The sequence below is a fragment of the Polypterus senegalus genome, unplaced genomic scaffold (assembly GCF_016835505.1).
Source record: "Polypterus senegalus isolate Bchr_013 unplaced genomic scaffold, ASM1683550v1 scaffold_1299, whole genome shotgun sequence".
Lineage (NCBI taxonomy): Eukaryota > Metazoa > Chordata > Cladistia > Polypteriformes > Polypteridae > Polypterus > Polypterus senegalus.
Window position 1 is genome coordinate 1 of NW_024379243.1, and position 20,949 is coordinate 20,949.

Here is a 20,949-nt window from a genome sequence, read left to right on the forward strand (position 1 = left end):
ATCCCATATCTCATCCAGATAATGATTGATCTTGCTGAGCCTCATGCTAACCTCCATTCTGTGGGCGACTGGGCCTCCAGCTGTATAGCGCCCAGACCTCCCTAGATTAATTATATCAGCTGTCTTGATTCATTCTTTTGAAAAACAACTTAAAATTCATCTGCTCAGGAAGGCTTTCAACTTAACCTGACCTTCTGCCCCACTTTCAGTTTACTCTCTGTCCAGATGCTCAAGCTGAGAATTGGTTTGTGTTTTGTATCACGAAAGAGGTTATTTGCTAGGCTTTTCGTCTAGTATTGAATTTAGTACTAGGGTGTTGTACCGTGTTAGCAATTATGAATTTAGTGAGAAGTCAAGCAAAATGACCCCTTTTATTGGCTAATAAAAAGATTACAATATGCAAGCTTTCGAGGCATTACATCTTCCTGAGGAAGGGGCCTCAGTTCTCAGCTTGCATATTGTAATCTTTTAGTATTGAATTTAGTATTTTACTCGGCATGTATTGTCTTTATTCTATTTAATGCTTTATGTATCCTCTATTTATCTGTTTTAGTGTTCAATATATTTGTATCCAGTGTTACATATACAGTACTCTGCTGTTCTTTCTGAAACTCTGTGAAGCCCCTTAAGAATGGGAAAGGTTCTCTATAAATAAGATGTATTATTATTTCATTTCATATTTCACCGGCACGGTGGCACAGTGAGTAGCGCTGCTGCCTAGCAGTTAGGAGACCTGGGTTCGCTTCCGGGCCCTCCCTGCGTGGAGTTTCATGTTCTCCCGTGTTGCGTGGGTTTCCTCCCACAGTCCAAAGACATGCAGGTTGGTGCATTAGCGATCCTACATTGTCCCTAGTGTGTGCTTGGTATGTGTGTGCCTGGCGGTGGGCTGGTGCCCAGTCCAGGGGTTTGTTTCCTCCCTTGCGCCCTGTGTTGGCTGGGATTGGCTCCAGCAGACCCCCTTGACCTACAGTTAGGATATAGCGGGTTGGATGATGGATGGATGGATGTTAGACTTCCAATTATGGCCACTTTTTGTCCATTCTAGGGGGTTTCTTTTCCTCCTCTTGCGTATATTTATCGTCTCTGTGTCTCCTGTAGGGCTATCAGAATTACACGTTGACATTCTTTTCTGAATTGTTTGGATGGGTCAGGCCATGACGGGTGCCAATAATGAAACTGCACAACCACCTGGAGATTTGCTTTCATTCTCACTGTAATATGTTTTACACGTAGAGTAGATTCAGAAAGTATTCACTTCAGTTTCTGCAGACTTTTTAGCATTGCAAATTTAAATTAAAATGGATACATTTGCCATCTTGTCTATCAATCTACACTCAGTAGCCCATAATGATAAAGTGAAAATGTGTTTTCAGAAAAGTTTACAAATTTATTAAAAATCAACAACTGAAATTTTTCATTTGTAGAAGTACTCAGGCTCTTTATGGTGACATTCCAAATTGTGGTCAGGTGCATCCTGTTTGCTTTAACTCTCCTTCAGATGTGTATTAAACTAGACTGGGGTCCACCTGTGGCAAATGGGGTTGACTGGACATCATTTAAAGAGGCACACGCCTGTATATAGCAGGGATCAAACTTCACACTGCATGTCTGAAAAACAAGCCATGGAATCCAAAGAACTCTCTTGAGACCTCCATGATACAATTGTGGTGAGGCATAGATCAGGACGAGGAGATAAAACCATTTCTAAAGCTTTGATTGATCTCAACAGCACAGTGACCTCAACCATTTTGAAATGGAAGAAGGCTGGAACCATCAGGACTAGGGTTGGCCATTTGGCCAAACTAAAGACCTTGGTGGGAGGCACGTAACCCAAAGGTCACTCTAACTGACCTAGAAGTCCTCTTGTGAATGGAAGTGTAGGAAGGACGACCTCTCAGCAACACTCCATCCATCAGGCGTCTGGCACAGTGGCTGACCATTTCTTTGCACTTCTGCTATAAATAGGGCAGAGCTCACTACCTGTATTCTTTTGAATCCCGTCAGTTTTCAAGTAGCTGTGCTCTAAGTTTTCAGCTTACTGGGGTTTTTTCCCTTTGCAAATTTTTAAATTTGGGGCCCGGGGGGCCCCCTTTCCCCCCTGTAGGGGGAAAGGCCCACTAGAAATTACACGCTGGGACATTTTTTTTTTTTTTAAATTTTTTTTTTTTTTTTTTTTTTTTTTTTTTTTTTTTTTTTTTTTTTTTTTTTTTTTTTTTTTTTTTTTTTTTTTTTTTTTTAAAAAAAAAAAAAAAAAAATAAAAAAAAAAAAAAAAAAAAAAAAAAAAAAAAAAAAAAAAAAAAATTTTCAGGTATACCCAAAAAAAATTTTTCTGAAAATTAAAATTTCTTTTTTATTCTCCCATTTAATTTTTTAAATTTGGTTTTTTTGTTTTTCATTTTGGGTTTTTAATTTGAAATTTAATTTTAAAATAAATTTTTTAAAAAAAAATTTAATAAAATTTTAAAAAAAAGGGTTAAAAAGAAAATTTTAAAATAAAATGGAATTTTTTGAAATAAAATTTAGTAATTAAAATTTGGAAATATTTTGAATTTAATTTTTAAAAAAGGGGCCAATTTGTGAAAAGGGGGTGATGGATAATAAAAAAAAAATGAATAGAATAAAAACATATTGAAAAAGAAATGGAATAAAGAATAGATAGATAATTGTGGTAGGATAGATAGAAGAAGATAAAAAATTTTTAAAAAGTATTGATAATAATGGTAAATGAAAAATGAAGAATGAAAATAGATAGGGGGGAGAAAAAAAAAGGCCTTTGGTAAAAAGAAGTAAAAAGATAATGATGGAAAAGGTTTTAAAGATAGAAGTGGGAAGGAGAATAAAAGGCACATATATAGTGAAGTGTAGAAATGATGTAAAAAGGGAAAATAGAAAATAAAATTAATGAATGAAAGTTAAAGTAGTGATTAAGGCACTTATTTGAATAAATATAATTGTTAAAAACTTTGGTGGTGTAATAAATGGGAAATCACTTTGTAAAATTTTAATAAAATAATAAAAGAATGTTTTTAAAACCCAATAGATAGATAGATGATAGATAGATAGATAGATAGATAGATAGATAGATAGATAGATAGATAGATAGATAGATGTAAAAGGCACTATATGATAGATAGATAGATAGATAGATAGATAGATAGATAGATAGATAGATAGATAGATAGATAGATAGATAGATGACGTAAAAGGCACTATATGATAGATAGATAGATAGATAGATAGATAGATGTAAAAGGCACTATATGATAGATAGATAGGTAGATAGATAGATAGATAGATAGATAGATAGATAGATAGATAGATAGATAGATAGATAGATAGATACTTTATTAATCCCAAGGGGAAATTCACAATTTATGGCCGCTCCCAGCTAGTCATCATTGAATCTTGAATCAGGTGACACGTGGATGTAAGGATGCCCTGAAATGAAGGTAATATAGAAAAATAATGGAGAAAGAGAGATAAAAAAGGTGATAGGTAGTGTGTTTGAGGTGATCAGCTGGCCGGCTAGGGGCTAAACTTACTGTGTAGCCAGGCCCAGTAGGGCTGACAATTGGTTGTGTTTTGTTTATTTTTTTTATTGATCTCTTTATTTTGTATCTTATAATAAAATCGTTGTTTTGTTTGATGTTTTAACATCACATTGTAGTTTTGTTCATATACAAGATAAATGTATTGTATATGTATGATGTTTCTCAGACATTTCCACCTTTTTTAGCTTTTTGATCATGTTGCTGAATGCCTGGGAGACTTCATGGAAAAACACAAGATTAAAGACAAGAAGCTTCCTGTTGGGTTCACCTTCTCATTCCCCTGCAGACAGAGCAAGTTGGATGAGGTACTTTTGTCTTCTAAAATGTTAGTGCGTTCTTTCTTAAATTAATTGATTGACAACTTTGTGATTCCTCAGGATTATTTTTGTCAGACCCTAACCCCATATTCACTCTTCCCATTGCTCTGAAGCGTTTCCTGTTTTAATGTTCTGTGTTATTAATGGAATGGCTGTGACTACATATGATGTTATACGGTGTAACAAAAGACAAAGAGAGATCTTAAAGGGTTGGTGCACTAGCTGTAATTTCCATATAATTGTTGTCAGAAGAACGACACAAGTGATTTAACATCCATCTGAGTCTTTCCAGACGTGAGTCTACTGCTAGACTGACTCAAGATGGAGGTGGCGGTGTTTATGAAGCAGGAAGAGAGGAAGAAGCAGAAGTGACATCAGAGGTCTTTGAGTTGTCACTCTTCTGGCCTGTAGGTAGAGAAAGAGAAGAGACACATTAAAAGATAGTGCCAATGATTGGCTTGCTTTGGAAAAACCCTTCCATGAGCCTTGACGTTGTCTCCAATGCTCATGTGTGTGACAGTAGATATTTCAATGTTGGCTGGAATTAAACTTTTTTTCAGTAATAATCTTTAAGGGTACATTTGCAACCAAACTGCACCTAAGTGCACAATTTCTTAGCATGCAGTACATGCATTGCAACATAGAGTAGAATATCGTAGATCAAGAGATTCAAACAAGCCAACTCAGTAAAAAGGGCTCTGCAGAGGATGTCACAGTGCTCGGTGGGTTTGATGCTGACATGCTTGGCAAGCTACACTGGAACCACCCCAGATCCTGGTTTGTGCCTAGGTGTTCATGGGCTAACTTTAATCTTGACCTGATCTTCTTTCTGAACATCATCCTGGCACACCTAATTTTTGCAGCCTCATCCTAATGGTAGACTCATGCATTTTGAAATCATCAGTGGTAAGAGTTACCTGTATTTCCCAGGATGAGATTTTGGGGTTCTTAGAAACTTCTTTCAGCATCTTGCATATTGCTCTTGGGCTGAACTTCACAGACGATCAAATGTTGTTATGTCCAAAAATTAAAAAAAGAAAAAATATTACATGGGTTGTACTTACTCTTTCACATGATTGTGAATGCATATACTGTAACATAGAATCGTACACTACAAGCTTCCTTTTGAGATGCAGGCAATAATGACTCATAATGACTGACAATAACTGTTCATCAATAATCAGTTTACCGTATATACTCACGTGTAAGTCGAGTCTTGAAACCTGAAAAATTGATCATAAAATCAGACCACGAATAATACGCCCGTTCAAAAATGCGACACTTACATTTTTTTTACATCTTCTTGCCTCCTCCAATCTTGCACCAGTTTCTCAGACGCATTGAATTTTGTAGCAGCAGCGCATTTACCGATTTCTTTTGCTAATTCAATGACGTTTAATTTAAAACCAGCTTCATATTTCCTTCTGATTGAATGCTCCATCATAGATAAGGGATGCTCTTACGATAAAGGTGCATTGGGGTGTGAGATACACAAAACACAAATCAGTGCAAACGTCACTTCAGAATAGTTTGGGTATCACCGTGTGGTCATGTAGGCGCAATAGAGAGAGACAGAGAGAGAGAGGTTAGGAGCTCACGCTGATACAGCACGTTGCTGCACCCACAGTGTGCCCCGTGGTTACTTTGTGAGGTGGGCGTTAGCATATCGTAATCTCCTGGACCAATAGCGTGAGCTTTCTGCATTTGACTTATATGACCGACATTATAAAATGGCAGAAATTATACGATAAAATCAATACCTGACTTATCTGTGGGAGAAGTTATCCGCGAGTATATACGGTAATTTGTGTTTTAGTTTTTTATCTGCGAGTATATACGGTAATTTGTGTTTTAGTTTTTTATCGGCGAGTATATACAGTAAATTGTTTTTCCGTTTTTTATCTGCGAGTATATATGGTAATTTGTGTTTTAGTTTTTTATCCACGAGTGTATACGATAATTTGTGTTTTAGTATTTTATCTGCGAGTATATACGGTAAATTGTTTTTTCGTTTTTATCCGCGAGTATATACGGTAAATTGTTTTTTCGTTTTTTTATCTGCGAATATATACGGTAATTTGTGTTTTAGTTTTTTTTTTTTTTTTTGTAGTTTTATGTTAGCTCTTTGTCTTTGTCACTAGTGTTAGTCTCTTCAGAGACCACCACTCAAGCCGTACGAACAAGATGGCCCGCTGTTGTTAATCTGTACTGTTTTAATTCTTTCCTTCCTAGGGGATTCTAATTACTTGGACTAAGCGCTTCAAAGCAAGTGGTGTGGAAGGAGCAGATGTGGTTAAGCTGCTAAACAAAGCCATCAAAAAGAGAGGAGTAAGCGATTTTAATTTTATTTTTTGGGACATACGGCTTTTTTTGTAAAGAATGTTGACTTACCAGTGAATGAGGTATCTCTACGCACTCCAGATTTGCTAGTGCGCATTCTCTTCCAGCAATATCTGGCAATTGTGTGTAGTGCACCATAGATCTCCCAGGCACATCTGAGTAGTAAGAACTGCTCAGTGACGTAACTTCAGTATTGTTATGTTCTTCTCATAGGATTATGATGCAGATATTATGGCTGTTGTCAATGACACGGTGGGAACAATGATGACATGTGGGTTTGACGATCAGCGTTGTGAAGTTGGTATCATTATTGGTGAGTGGATTTCTCAGTCAAGTGAAGCTACTGTGGCCTGACATCACAGTCTGAGCCCCACATTTGTATGTTAACCCCAGATGTATCAAAGCGAGAGTTTATGCAGACAAATATGTAGTGAAGAAGCTCAGCCTTTACAGCAGACAAGGCAACAACTAATAGAGCGTGTGGCTTTCTCACCATAGAGTACCTGCTACTGAACTGAAGTGGATTAATGAAACGTATTTCACTTACTAAAACCATGCTGAATATGGTAGAGTTCATAAGTCACTCAACACGTTAATTCAAAGGGGCCTTTAAAGTTTTGAAGACCAATGCCCAATGTGGTGATCTATTTTCACTACAAATGTCTGACTTAATTAGAACTCTGGGACACAGACAGACACCTATAACTGAAGCAGACACAAGCTATCATATTGCCTGACTCTTTTTTTCATGATTTTGTTTTGCAATCCGACCCCAGCCATTACAGGTTTCTTCATGCTGTTAACTACAGCGATTAACAAGTACATTATTTACTCACGTATAAGTCGGGTCTTGAAACCCAAAAAATCGATCATTAAATCGGACCCCGACTTATACACCCGTTCAAAAATGCAACACTTCATTTTTTTTTACGTCTTCTTGCCTCCTCCAATCTCACATCAGTTTCTCAGACGCATCGAATTTTGTTGCAGGAGCGCAGTTACCGATTTCTTTCGCTACTTCAACAACATTTAATTTAAAACCAGCTTCATATTTTCTTCTGATCGAATGCTCCATCGTAGATAAGGGATGCTCTTACGATAAAGGTGTATGAGGGTGTGTGAGATACAAAAAAAACAAAACAGTGCAAATGTCACTTCAGAGTACTTTGGGGTATTACTGTGTGATCATGTAGGTAGAAGAGAGAGAGCGAGGTTAGGAGCACACGCTGATACAGTGCTTTGTCGCACACACATAGAAAAAAAAGGCCGTGTGCTCCGTGGTTACTCTCTCAGGTGGGCGTTAGCATATCATAATCCATTGGACCAATAGCGTGAGTTTTCCGCATTCAACTTATACGACTAACATTATAAAATACCAGAAATTATACGATAAAATCAAGCCCCGACTTATCCGCAGGAGAACTTATCCGCAAGTATATACGGTACATCCTTTCTCCACTTTTTTCAAACCAATCCTTTTGTGTCCTGAAAAGGTACTGGCACTAATGCCTGCTACATGGAGGAGCTGCGGCACATTGACCTGGTGGAGGGGGACGAGGGCCGCATGTGCATTAACACCGAGTGGGGTGCATTTGGCGATGATGGATCACTGGAGGACATCCGCACCGAGTTTGACAGAGAAATTGACAGAGGATCTCTCAACCCAGGGAAGCAGCTGTAAGAGCCGTGCAAGTATTGAATGAGCAGCATGTGTGGCTGGAGGCCTGGGTGTAGACCTGAAGCCTTCAGAAGGTTAAACAATGATTTTGTGATTAGAGGTCAAAATCTTTCTTTTAGAATGTTGACTTACCAGTGCACATAAAATATGTACAAAAATATAGCATATGTCATTTCATTATTTCTAAAGTCATTATAACCTTAACCCAGCGTTTCTCAACCTTTAAGTATTTGCAATTAGAGTTTTCATAAAAGTTTTAATCGCACCCCCCTTATGTTTTTATGAAACCCTAATAAAGATTATTCCTATATTTTTTGCTGCCGATACACGGCTAGAAGTTTTATTATACCTACTTAAATTCTATCGACATTTATCTAACTCGATATTTATTTTTCTAGTATCAGAATGTAGTTTAAGTTAATCTGTTTTGGTTTCAATAGATGTATTTTTCATATTTTCGATTCTTGGGGGGCGCATCCCACAGGTTGAGAACTGGCGCCTTAACTCTAATAAGTCATTATTTTCATAGCAAATTAGCTTATCACACCAGTGTCTCTCAATCAGGCATCGCTTAATGGCATATTTTAGAAACTTCTGCCCTAATTTCATTTCAGTTTTGCATATGTAAATGCCTTATAGATGTATGTATAGATTTCACTCTGTATAACGTTACAAATTACTGGCAGGACACCTTAAGATATTTTTTAGTTGTCTGACACGTGAATAACAAATTTTTTTTTTTTTTAATATGCAGGTTTGAAAAGATGGTTAGTGGCATGTACATGGGGGAGCTCGTGAGGCTCATCCTCGTCAAAATGGCCAAAGAAGGCCTTCTCTTTGAAGGACGGATCACACCAGAGCTGCTCACCAAAGGGAAATTTGATACCAAGCACGTTTCAGCAATAGAGAAGTAGGCTACTTGTCAATATGGTTTCATTTTTGTCTGCCTCTTGCTAAAGTTCCTCACTTTTCAACTTTTCTACTGTGAAAACATTTTGAACAGATAAAGCTATGCATAAAGCTGTAAGCAGCAGACGTCACATAATATTTTTTTTCCGTGTTACTCCACGTATTTTATGAATCAGCACCCTTACCCACAAAGAGGTTTATTAGAGAAGTGAGAAAAACGGGCCAAAAATGTATTACTGGAAAAGTAAAACTTTAGTGGCCAAAAACCAAAATGTCAGCCAAAAATTGCAACAAGTTCAAAACACACAGTAGGTCTTTGTCCCTAACCAGAAACATATTGAGAAGTGAGTTGAGTTTTTTTTTGTAATTATCTGAAAGTTAGGAAGTCAAACTCTATGCACTGCCATCTTAAATACAGCTTGGAACATGGACGCCACCATCCCATTCGATTTAAACCATATAGGGTGGTCCACATCTAATTATGCAATTTTCATTACGCTATAACTTATTAACTTTATTACATAGAAAATCACCCGAAAATTCCCAGACCATCGAGAAGTGTGTAACTGACGACACGAAGAATCGTTTTCACACCAACCGGGAATCGTCTCCACATCAATCAAAGTCATCCAGACGATGGACCTCCATGTATGATAGCAACTGGGACAGCAACCATGACAAATCACGGCTGGGCCTGCTTTAAAAGAGTCTACTCTCTCTGTATATAAAATCCTAAGCCTAAAAGTGCAACAATTTTATGCAGCAATTTTATGTCACGCTTTAAATCGGGCTTATGTTAAAAACTACATACACTGCTCACAAAAATTAAAGGAACACTTTAAAGAAACACATTAGATACATCAGATCTCAATATGAAGTTGGATATCTATACAAATAACGACAGGGCAATGTCTTAGGAACAAAAGGATGCCAAGTCTTTTAATGGAAATAAAAGTTTTCTGCCTACAGAGGGCTCAATTGTGTAGACACCCTAAAATCAGAGTGAAATAAAGATGTGGCAGGCTAGTCCATTTTTTCAACAACTTAATTTCTGCTACTCAAAATGCTTTTCAGTATCTTGTGTGGCCCCACGAGCTTGTATGCATGCTTGACAACGTCGGGGCATGCTCCTAATGAGACGACGGATGGTGTCTTGTGGCATTTCCTCCCAGATCTGTATGAGGGCATCCCTGAGCTGTTGTACAGTCTGAGGAGCAACCTGGCGGCGCCTAATGGACCGAAACATAATGTCCCACAGATGTTCTACTGGGTTTAAGTCAGGGGATCGTGAAGGCCATTCAATTGTTTCAATTCCTTCATCCTCCAGGTACTGCCTGCATACTCTTGCCACATGAGGCCGGCATTGTCGTGCATTAGGAGGGAAACCAGGACCTACTGCACCAGCGTAGGGTCTGACAATGGGTCCAAGGATTTCATCCTGATACCTAATGGCAGTCAAGGTGTCTTTGTCTAGCTTGTAGAAGTCTGTGCGTCCCTCCATGGATATGCCTCCCCAGACCATCACTGACCCACCACCAAACTGGTCATGCCGAATGATGTTACAGACAGCATAACATTCTCCATGGCTTCTGCAGACCCTTCAACGTCTGTCACATGTGCTCAGGGTGAACCTGCTCTCATCTGTGAAAAACACAGGGTGCCATTGGTGGACCTGACAATTCTGGTATTCTATGGTAAATGCCGAGTTGTGATGGGTTGTGAGCACAGGGCCCACTAGAGGACCTTGGGCCCTCAGACCACCCTCAAGAAGTCTGTTTCTGATTGTTTGGTCAGAGACATTCACACCAGTGGCCTGCTGGAGGTCATTTTGTAGGGCTCTGGCAGTGCTCATCCTGTTCCTCCTTGTCCAAAGGAGCAGATACCAGTCCTGCTGATGGGTTAAGGACCTTCTATGGTCCTGTCCAGCTCTCCTAGACTAACTGCCTGTCTCCTGGAATCTCCTCCATGCCCTTGAGACAGTGCTGGGAGACACAGCAAACCTTCTGGCAATGACACACATTGATGTGCCATCCTGGAGAAGTTGGATTTCCTGTGCAACCTCTGTAGGGTCCAGGTATCGCCTCATGCTACCAGTAGTTACACTGACCATAGCGAAATGCAAAACTAGTGAAAAAAACAGTCAGAAAAGATGAGGAGGGAAAAATGTCAGTGGCTTCCACCTGTTAAACCATTCCTGTTTTGGGGTCATCTCATTGTTGCCCCTCTAGTGCATCTGTTGTTAATTTCATTATCACCACAGCAGCTGAAACTGATTAACAACCCCCTCTGCTACTTAACTGACCAGATTAATATCCCCTAAGTTTCATTGACTTTATGCTATACTCTGATTAAAAAGTGTTCCTTTAATTCTTTTGAGCAGTATATATATGTTTGGCATCATTCTTTTCAGAATTTTTCAAACTTTAATGTGATGTTAGATTTTCAGATTCCTATTCTGTTTTTAAATTATGAACTAAAAAATATCAAGGACTCACATTCTGCAAGATGATAATTTGTGCCAAGAGATTTAACCAAACCCTGGGCTGGAAATAAAAGACAAAGAGTAGATGGCACAATAGAACGTTGTAGAGACAAGGCAGTGAGACAAAAGGACGGCTGCTGTACAGGCGAGTTTAAATGTATGAAGGGCATACGACAAGCAGATCACGACATGGCAACAGCAGCAAGCCAGCAGCTGATCGAGCAAAGAGGAGGTAAAAAAGAAACTATTTGTTTCCCATTGTATTACCGTTTAAGAGGGGGTTTCAGAGGATTGGCCGCATCTCCTTGGGATGAATGGCAGAGATGCGAAGTGGCTAGTGTGTAGCACAGGCCTTTTGGCGAGTCAAGTGAGCAGGGGACGAACCCCCTAGTATAATATAATGACACCAATGACATTAAAAAATAAATTGTTAATTATTAAAAAAAAATCCAAATCCAAAATGTATCAGAAAAATAATAGGAAACTCTCGTTTTATGACAAAGTGTTGAGGATGTGAGTTACACTTGTGTTTTTTACTGTTAATTTCTGAAACAAATAATTAAAAATGGGAAGGTGGCATGGTGGTGCAGTGGTAGTGCTGCTGTTTGGCAGTAAGGAGACCAGGGTTCACGTCCCTCGCTTGTGTGGAGTTTGCATGTTCTCCCCGTGTCTCAGTGGGTTTCCTCCCACAGTCCTGCATTGTTAGCTGAAATGGTGGCACTGAATCGGCCCGTGTCTGTGTTTGTGTGCCCTGTGATGGACTGGCACCCTGTCCAGGTGTTATTCCTAACTTGTGCCCTATGCTGGCTTGTTTAGGCTCCAGCTCCCCCTCTAAGTGGGTTAGAAAATCACTGACTGACTAAAGAAATGGCTGCTTTTAAAAGTATGGCTCCTCTCTGCCCCCATGCTCACACTTTTATTAACCTTAAACAAAAGGTATAAATTAGTTTAAACTTTATTTACAAAAATTCTCCTGAGTGGATACCCTTTACCTCTTTATAGATACAGAGAAGGGGTTGGGAGATATATTTTTATAATAAGAAGCCAAAGCATTTTGCATTGCCCATGTATAAGTACAAAGCCTGTAAGGTGTGATCTTGGAGGGGATACGCTCTTTAACAATGGATTCTGATACAGTAGGGTACAGTGGGGTCAAACGCGGTGCCTAGAGGGCCGCAATGGCTATGGGCTTTCTTTTCCAGCCACTGTAACCAAATACAAAATGCTAATGGAACATACTGTGTTGCCTTTATTTTAATTGACTTGCCTTTTAAGTGTTACGTTAAACAATGAGATACATATTCAACTAACAGATGGGTAGGAAAACCTATTTACAGCTAAGTATGCATTCATCTTTCCATCCATTTTCCAAACCCACTAATCTTGAGCAGAGTCACCTGGATAACCAGAGCCTATCCCAGCAAGCAACAGGTGTGAGGCAGAAACACTCCAAGGACACGGCTCATCCATCAGAGGGTGAACACCAACACACAGACACACACATTAGAGCCAACTTAGCAATGCCAGTTCACCCAACCTGCATGTCTTTGGGCGAATCTGGAGCACATGGGGAGGACATGTAAACTTTACGCAGGAAGCACTTGGGACATGAGCCCTGTTCTCATTGCTGCGGGGCAGCCGCGCCACCAATGTGCTGCCCACCTCTCATTAACTCTTTCAGGGCTAATTCCATTTTCCCCAGAAACTCTAGTTTTCTAAAAAGCATACAAAGCAAACACTATAAGCAATTAATATTAATCATTAGCTTTCTAAGATCGGCTGTAACACTGCTTACATAGTTACTACATTCCTGTTTGTTTAACCATTTATATATTCTGAAAGGCACTATCTGGAAAAGAGGCAGCTACCAGCCTTTCGTTTTTCATTTCCAGATCACTTGCATCAGAATCAGAGTTTGATAAATCGGAGTCTGATTCAGCAATAATTTGCAAAAAGCAAAGAAATCAACAATGCCCACAGAGTATTTTGCTTTGCACGTCCACTTTGCTCTTTTGGCCGACATCAATGCCATTCTAGATGTCGTTTACTCCACACACTCACAGGGCTTCGATGTCAAGTCAATGGTTCTAACAGTCCTCTTAGCAAAGAGGGTCTACCCATAACGTGGTGGTGGGTCGACGTCTACAGCTGATTGTTACCCTCTGCCCCTGGATGTCAACTACAGGTAACATCCAACCTCAACCCCTGCCATCAACAAGAGTTGACATCAGCCCTAAAACAGTTCAAATGCGTGAAAAGAAAAAAATGTGAAAAAATATGAGAAATGCTGAGCTACTCAAGTTTGCAAAACAGTTGGATCAGTGATACCAGAAAAATGAAAATGAGATGTGGAGTTAACTGATGTGGCAGAATGAAAACACATTTCATTAACAGCTAAGTAGTACTAGGGTGTTGTACCTTGTTAGCCGTTATGAATGTAGTGAGAAGTCAAGCAAAATGACGCCTTTTACTGGCGAACTAAAAAGATTACAATATGCAAGTTTTCGAGGCAACTCGGGCCCCTTCTTTAGGGTTTTTAATGAATTATTCAAAAGTGGGGTGGGCACGATGGCACACTGGGTAGCACTGCTGCCTCGCAGTTAGGAAACCCGGGTTCACTTCCTGGGTTCTCCCTACGTGGAGTTTGCATGTTCTCCCCGTGTCTGCGTGGGATTCCTCCCACAGTCCAAAGACATGCAGGTTAGGTGCATTGGCGATTCTAAATTGTGTGTGTGTGTGTGCCCTGTGGTGGGCTGGCGCCCTGCCCGGGGTTTGTTTCCTGGGATTGGCTCCAGCAGACCCCCGTGACCTTGTAGTTAGGATATAGCAGGTTGGATACTGGATGGATTCAAAAGTGATTAGCTAGGTTTTATAAAAAAATCTGTTTAAATTATATATATGGCCTGTTGCGACAAACACCAGAAATCCAGATGATTACATCTTGCCTGAAGAAGGGGCCTCAGTTGCCTGGAAAGCTTGCATATTGTAATCTTTTTAGTTCGCCAATAAAAGGTGTCATTTTGCTTGACTACTCACTACATACTGTAAATGAAAGTAGAAAAGGAACTGAAATAAGTTTGCCATCTAGCTATTAATATTAGTTAAAGCGCAGTACAGTGATACCTTGGTATACGTCCGCTTTGGAATCGACTCACGTGCTAACCTTGTTTACCTCGCTTGAGACAAAGCCACGACTGCCCACGAGCGTCAGTACGCCAGTTGCTAGCATTCAGTCACAACCCGCGCTATAACTCTGTGTGAATTTTCACGTGATTTTGTGTTTTTTCGCGTAAATTTGAATTGATTGTTGAAAAGTATGAAGGTGGCATGCGTATCCGGGACATGGCTGCTGCATACCGTATGCCGAGAACGACGGTATCTACGATTGTGAAAAACAAAGACGCTATTAAAAAGTAAAGTGAGGTTAAATTTTCATTTTATTTCATCTAATTGCTTTTGTATTTATGTATTTTAGTATTAAGCAGTGTTTAAATTATTTTATACAACCCCATCAATGTATAATATTGTAGCGTTCTGTTCTTTATTGTAGAGTTCTGTTTTGCAGTTTGTGTTCTGTGATTTGCATCCCTCAGTTATTTATTCTGTTGTCCCTGTTATTTCTCATGTAATAGAGTGGAAGGTAAAGGAGGTTCGGAGGGATGGGGGTGGAGCCGAGGAGGAGGCGGGAGCGCTGGGGTTGTAACAAGGAGGGTGGAGACAGGAGAGAAGTTCGGTCATGTCGCTCGCTGCTGTGAGATTGTTTTTAAGTTCTGTCTGTTCGGCGTGGTTGCGCCAACAGCAACCGTTTTTTATTTATTAAAGAAAGGACTAACCAAGTGACCGTCTCGGATCGTCATTACGTCTGGGAAGGCGCTACACTGGTGTCAGAAGTAAACACCGGCGGATTGTGCCCGGCTTTCGGGTGAGCTATCTAGCAGCTTCCAGCTAACCCTGCTATCACCGTGAGCAGCATGGCGCTGGCCGGACAACGCAGGCGCTCGACCAAAAGTCAAGGAGGAGGTGGAGTACGGTGATAACGCTGATTATCCGGGGCGTAGGATAGACGCTCTCTGGGATACGGAGACACGTAGCTCGCCTGAGGCAGGCGGCCAGGAAGCTAGCTGCTGACGCGGATTCAGCGCTGGGTTGGCGGGGACGGCGCTGGGCGCAAATACTCACCAGGAAGGAGGGAAGCCGAGCGGAAACAGAAATGGCGGCCCCTATGTGTCCAGCCGCAGATGAAAACGCCGAAATATTCTGGTAAGACTGACTGGGAGGCCTTTTATGCCCAATTTGAACTGCTGGCGAAGGCTGCGGATGGTCGAAGACATCAAAGCACTTCAGCTGGCTCTGTGCCTCACGGATGATGCCTCGCGCTGTCTGCTGTTACTTAGCCCAGAAGAACGGGGTGACTATGAGGCCTTAGTTGGGGCCTTGCAGCGGCGGTTTGGACAATTTAATCAGCCCGCTGTCCTGCGCTCTGAACTAGCTAATAGACAGAGACTGACGGAGGAGCAGCTCAGCGTTTAAGCTGCAGAGATTGAAACACTGACGAGGAGGGCTTACTCGCACATGCCAGCCGTGGTGCAGAGCGAGCTTGCAAGGACCAATTCATCCGGGCTCTGTCCCGAGGGATCTGCGGGTACAGACGCAGCTGGCCCACCCTCGCGCTGCAGAACGCTTTAGAGATAGCGCTGGAGAGGGAGCTAGTGGGAGCTACGGTTGAGACTGATGCCTTCACCTGTAGCCCTGTTGCAAGGGCCGTGGGTAGCGAAATTCAAGGACCAGAGAGGCGGCGTGGGTCAGCGAGCTGACAGAGATGATTCGAGCTGTGTCACTCCAGCCCCAGAGCAGCCGACCTCGCGCGGAGATCTTGTCTGCTGGGTGTGCGGCCAGGGCGGCCACATCAGCGTACAGTGCCCAAAGCGTGCTGACCGACAGGAAACGCCCAGGGTCTGCGTAGAAGGGACGGCGCAGACCCCTACTCATCCGTCCCACTCCGTGGGTCCGTCGGGGGGGAGAGCCCACTTGCAAAGCCGGAAAGTATGGCTCAGCTTTCCCCAGAAGCAGGCACGGCGGAATGGATCAGGGTCGTCGGCTGGACTCATGTTGGGACTTCTGCCATGTCCCTATCACCCTGAAGGGGCTCTGTGTAGCTCTAATAGATACGGGCTCCACTGCCACGCTCCTCAGACCCGACATGGTTCCAGCAGGGCGCGTTGGAAGCCACATCTGTCAAGCTTCGAACTGTGACGGGGGAGTTAACTCCCATGCTGGGGCGGGGGCTGGTGAACATCCGGGTAGGTGGCCTAGTAGTGGACTTTAAGGTGTGGGTTGCAGCTGTACAGGATGAGTGCATATTAGGCCTAGACTTTCTAAGGGCAGCTCGGTGTGTACTGGACTTGGGGAAAACACACTACAGTTCCGGGGGTCCCATGGTGCAGATGGTCCGACCTGCGCAGTCCCAAAGCTCACCTCCAGCGGCATCGAAGCAGCGGGACCCATCAGATGGAGGACTTACCCCTGCAGGTGGACCCGCCTGTCCCGTGCACCCTGTCATCCACACCAGGGGAGATGTACAGCCACAGTCCTTGGTCCAACAGCCGTGTCGGGGAGGCTGACAGGTTGACGGCAGTGAAAGAGATCTGGAGCGCAGCTGTGATGGCCTGCAACCCGAGCAACAAGAGCAGCTGTGGCAGGTGTTGTGGGAATTCAAGGACATCTTCGCACTCTCAGAAGAGACCGGCCTGACACACCTGGTCCACCATGAGATCGACACAGGGGCCTGCGGCCCGATCAAGACACGCCCCGCCGCCTCCCCTGGCACATCAGGAGGCCGCTGACACGGCGATTGAGGAAATGCTCAATGCAGGGATCATTGAGCCGTCCAATAGCCCGTGGGCCGGGGTTGTGATGGTCCACAAAAGAAGAGTCAGAAAATGAGGTTCTCGTAGACTACAGGCCTCTGAACAGTGTGACTAAAAGACTCGTACTCCGCTACCCGCATAGATGAGTCCTTGGATCTGGTGTCGGGTCATCGTGGTTCTCCTCATTAGACCTACACGGCGGTTATTGGCAGGTCCCACTCAGCCCAGAGGCCCGTCCGAAGACCGCTTTCTGCACCGGCGGGGTTGTGGCAGTTCAAGGTCCTCAGCTTTGGCCTTTGTAACGCCCCAGCCACATTTGAGCGGCTAATGGAAAGGGTCCTGATGCCATTCCCCGCCAAGAATGCTTGGTTTATTTGGGCGATATTCTTGTGCATGGGGGCTCCTTCGAGGGCACTGAGTTCGCTGAGGAGAGTCCTACAGAGGATAGCAGCAGCAGGACTGAAGCTGCACCCAGAAAAGTGCTGCTTCATGAGGAAGGAACTGGAATTTTTGGGACACAGGATCGGGGGTGAGGGATCAGCACTTTGGAGGACAAGGTCCGATCGGTAAGGGACTGGTCGGCGCCTACCAGCATCAAGGACTTGAAGAGCTTCCTTGGGCTGGCCTCCTATTACAGGCGGTTCGTCAGGGGGTTCTCCTGTATAGCTGCACCCCTGTTCCGCCTGCAGGGAAAGGGCTGTGACTTTGTGTGGACACCAGAGTGCGAGCAGGCCTTCAGCTCCTTGAAGATGGCACTGACAAGCGCTCGATCCTCACCCCCGACCCCAGTCGGCCATTCATCCTTGACACGGATGCCAGTGGTGTTGGGATGGGGGTGCTGAGCCAAGTAGGGGAAGAAGGGGAAAAGTAGTGGCCTATTTTAGCAGGACTTTCAACAAAGCTGGCGCTATTGCGTGACCGCAGGGAGCTCCTTGCAGTTGTTAAGGCCATAGGACATTTCAGGTACTACCTGTGCGGCCTCCCTTTCACCGTCCGTTCCGACCACTCTGCCCTACAGTGGCTGATGTCCTTTAAAGAACCAGAGGGCCAGATAGCCCGCTGGCTTGAGGAGCTGGCATCGTATTCCTTCACAGTGGAGCACAGGGCGGGAACCCGGCACACTAATGCTGACGCCATGTCCCGACGCCCTTGTGTGCATGCGGGCTGCAAGTACTGTGAGAAGAGAGAGGCCAGGGAGGCCGAGATCAAGGGGGAGGAGGAGCAAGATGCTACATGTGAGGGGGGTGGACCGGTTTGCAGATTGACTCAAATGTTGGACCAAACAGAGTGGAGAGCTCAACAAGGGCTAGACGCTGATCTACAGCCGGTGCTACGCTGGGTGGAGGCAGGCCGCAAACCACAGTGGGAGGAGGTGGCAGGGTGTTCTCCTGCCTCCAAAGGACTATTTGAGAAATTTGATGCCCTTAGGGTAGAGAACGGGGTACTGCAGAGGGCCTGGAAGGAGCCGGCCACTGGAGAGGAGAGGTGGCAGGTGGTGGTTCCCCGGTCCCTGAGGGACTATATCCTCCAGGCATGCCATGGTGCCACAGGGACTGGTCACTTTGGGGTGGCAAAGACTCTCCGTCGCATCAGGCAAGGGTTTTACTGGGGTCAGGTCAGGAGGGACGTGGAAGACTTCTGCCGTCGCTGTGACCTCTGCACAGCGCACAAGGGTCCCCCTCATCAGTCCCATGCCGAACTTCAGCAGATGGCAGTGGGAGCCCCGATGGAGAGAGTCGCGGTGGACATAGTGGGCCCGTTCCCCTGTACAGATAAGGGGAACCGTTATATCCTTGTTGCAATGGACTACTTTACCAAGTGGCCAGAGGCGTATGCCATTCCAGACCAGGAGGCAGAGACCGTGGCTGATGCCCTGGTGGAGGGCATGTTTGCAAGGTTTGGAGCCGCAGAGACCATCCACAGTGACCAGGGAAGGAACTTTGAGTCGGCTGTGTTTTCAGCCATGTCGCGCCTGGGCATGCGGAAGACCCGACCACACCATTGCACCCCCAGAGCGACGGCTTGGTTGAACGCTTCAATCGAACCCTGGTGAAACAGTTAGCCATCCTCACGGCAGAGCACCAGCGGACTGGGACACTCACCTTCCCTCATCTTATTGGCCTACAGGTCTGCGGTACAGGACTCCACCCTATGCACACCAGCCCTGCTCATGTTGGGGCGAGAACTGCGCACACCACGAGATGACCTTTGGGAGACCCCTGACGTGCCAGCTGTTCCGCCAGGGCCGGAATATGCTAGCAAGCTCCAGCACAGAATGGATTCAGCTCATGCCTTTGCCCGTGACCAGCTACAAAAGCAGGCATAAGACAGAAGAGGTGTTATGACATGCGGGCTAAAGGTCATGACTTCCAGGCCGGGGATCTGGTCTGGGTCTATAGCCCGAAAAAAAAGAAGGGTCTCTGTCCTAAGTTGGACTGCCACTGGGTGGGCCCTTGTAGAGTGCTTGAAAGACTGGGAGAGGTGGTTTATAGAGTTCAGCTCCCTCCTAGGGGAAGGCGGGTGGCCCTCCACAGGGACAGGTTGGCACCCTACAGGGGCACTGGTCAGCCTCAACAGAGCCCTAGGCGCCCATGCCCTCTCAAAGGGACGGGTGGCCACCACCCCTTCCCAGCTGCTATTCCATCTGTTGACCCTTTGACTTCCCCCCCTGCACTGCACCCTCCTGCTGCGGGACCACAGGCACAGCCACCTGCGTTCACACCCCGCAGGCCTCGGAGACTGAGAAGACCCCCCGGGCACCTCAGGGACTTTTTGTGGGACCCTCGGGGCGAGGGTCTTAGTGGGGAGGGAGCAGTGTAGCGTTCTGTTCTTTATTGTAGAGTTCTGTTTTGCAGTTTGTGTTCTGTGATTTGCATCCCTCAGTTATTTATTCTGTTGTCCCTGTTATTTCTCATGTAATAGAGTGGAAGGTAAAGGAGGTTCCGGAGGGATGGGGGGGTGGAGCCGAGGAGGAGGGCGGGAGCGCTGGGGTTGTAACAAGGAGGGTGGAGACAGGAGAGAAGTTCGGTCATGTCGCTCTGCTGTGAGATTGTTTTTAAGTTCTGTCTGTTCGGCGTGGTTGCGGCCAACAGCAACCGTTTTATTTATTAAAGAAAGGACTAACCAAGTGACCGTCTCGATCGTCATTACGTCTGGGAAGACGCTACAATATGCCAATATTGTGCTTTGTGCTGACGTGTGCGTGTGCTGCGCTGACGTTGCTTTGCAAACGCTAGAGTCTGTTGAGAGTGTTGGTTTGTTCTGTGGTGTGAGATTTACATTAAAAAATACATTTTGCTCTTAAAACTTGGGTTTTGGTTGCCTCTAAGGAACCGTGTGGGAATTTTTAAAGCTTTTTCCCTTTAGAAGGGTTTTTGCTTTTTTCGCCCGCACAAGAGCAAAAGTAGCTGGGTGTTTGGAAGTGCGCTTGGAAAAGTTATTTGTACTTGTTCTTTTCTTGTTATCTGTATTTGAATTAGCATCGAGGCGGCAGGGTAGAAAGCAGCAGTAACTGATATCGGCATTTGTAAATAAATAACCGCGTCGTCGTAACAGCGATTCCTTAGTTTAAAGGAAAAGAAAAAAGGCCGCGGCTGACTTCAAAGCAGTAAAAGGTGGAAACTCAGTAGTGCGCAGGTAAGCGGCCTGCGTTAAGACACCGTCAGGCACAAGGAGCAGTAGGAGCAAATAAGGTAGTAAAGTTTTATTTATTTGTTTATTTTAGATTAAACAGTCCTTAGCGGTCCAGAGGCAGAACAGTTAAGTGGGCGACAGTGTATTGGTTCATTAATACGGGGGAATACA

At 44.1% G+C, this 20,949-nt stretch overlaps 1 protein-coding gene across 1 annotated transcript in view; it reads left to right on the plus strand.

The window, feature by feature from the left end:
- Window positions 1-3,737: 3,737 nt before the first annotated feature.
- The window catches only part of LOC120519839 (hexokinase-1-like), a gene marked incomplete at its 5' end in the record, with an annotated part of 33,645 nt that continues 16,433 nt past the window's right edge, over window positions 3,738-20,949 (plus strand). Inside the window, 5 exons of the mRNA XM_039742622.1 lie at window positions 3,738-3,857; window positions 6,102-6,197; window positions 6,423-6,522; window positions 7,703-7,886; window positions 8,642-8,797. Coding sequence (XP_039598556.1) covers window positions 3,738-3,857; window positions 6,102-6,197; window positions 6,423-6,522; window positions 7,703-7,886; window positions 8,642-8,797 — 656 coding nt within the window. The remainder of the gene's footprint in view (window positions 3,858-6,101; window positions 6,198-6,422; window positions 6,523-7,702; window positions 7,887-8,641; window positions 8,798-20,949) is intronic.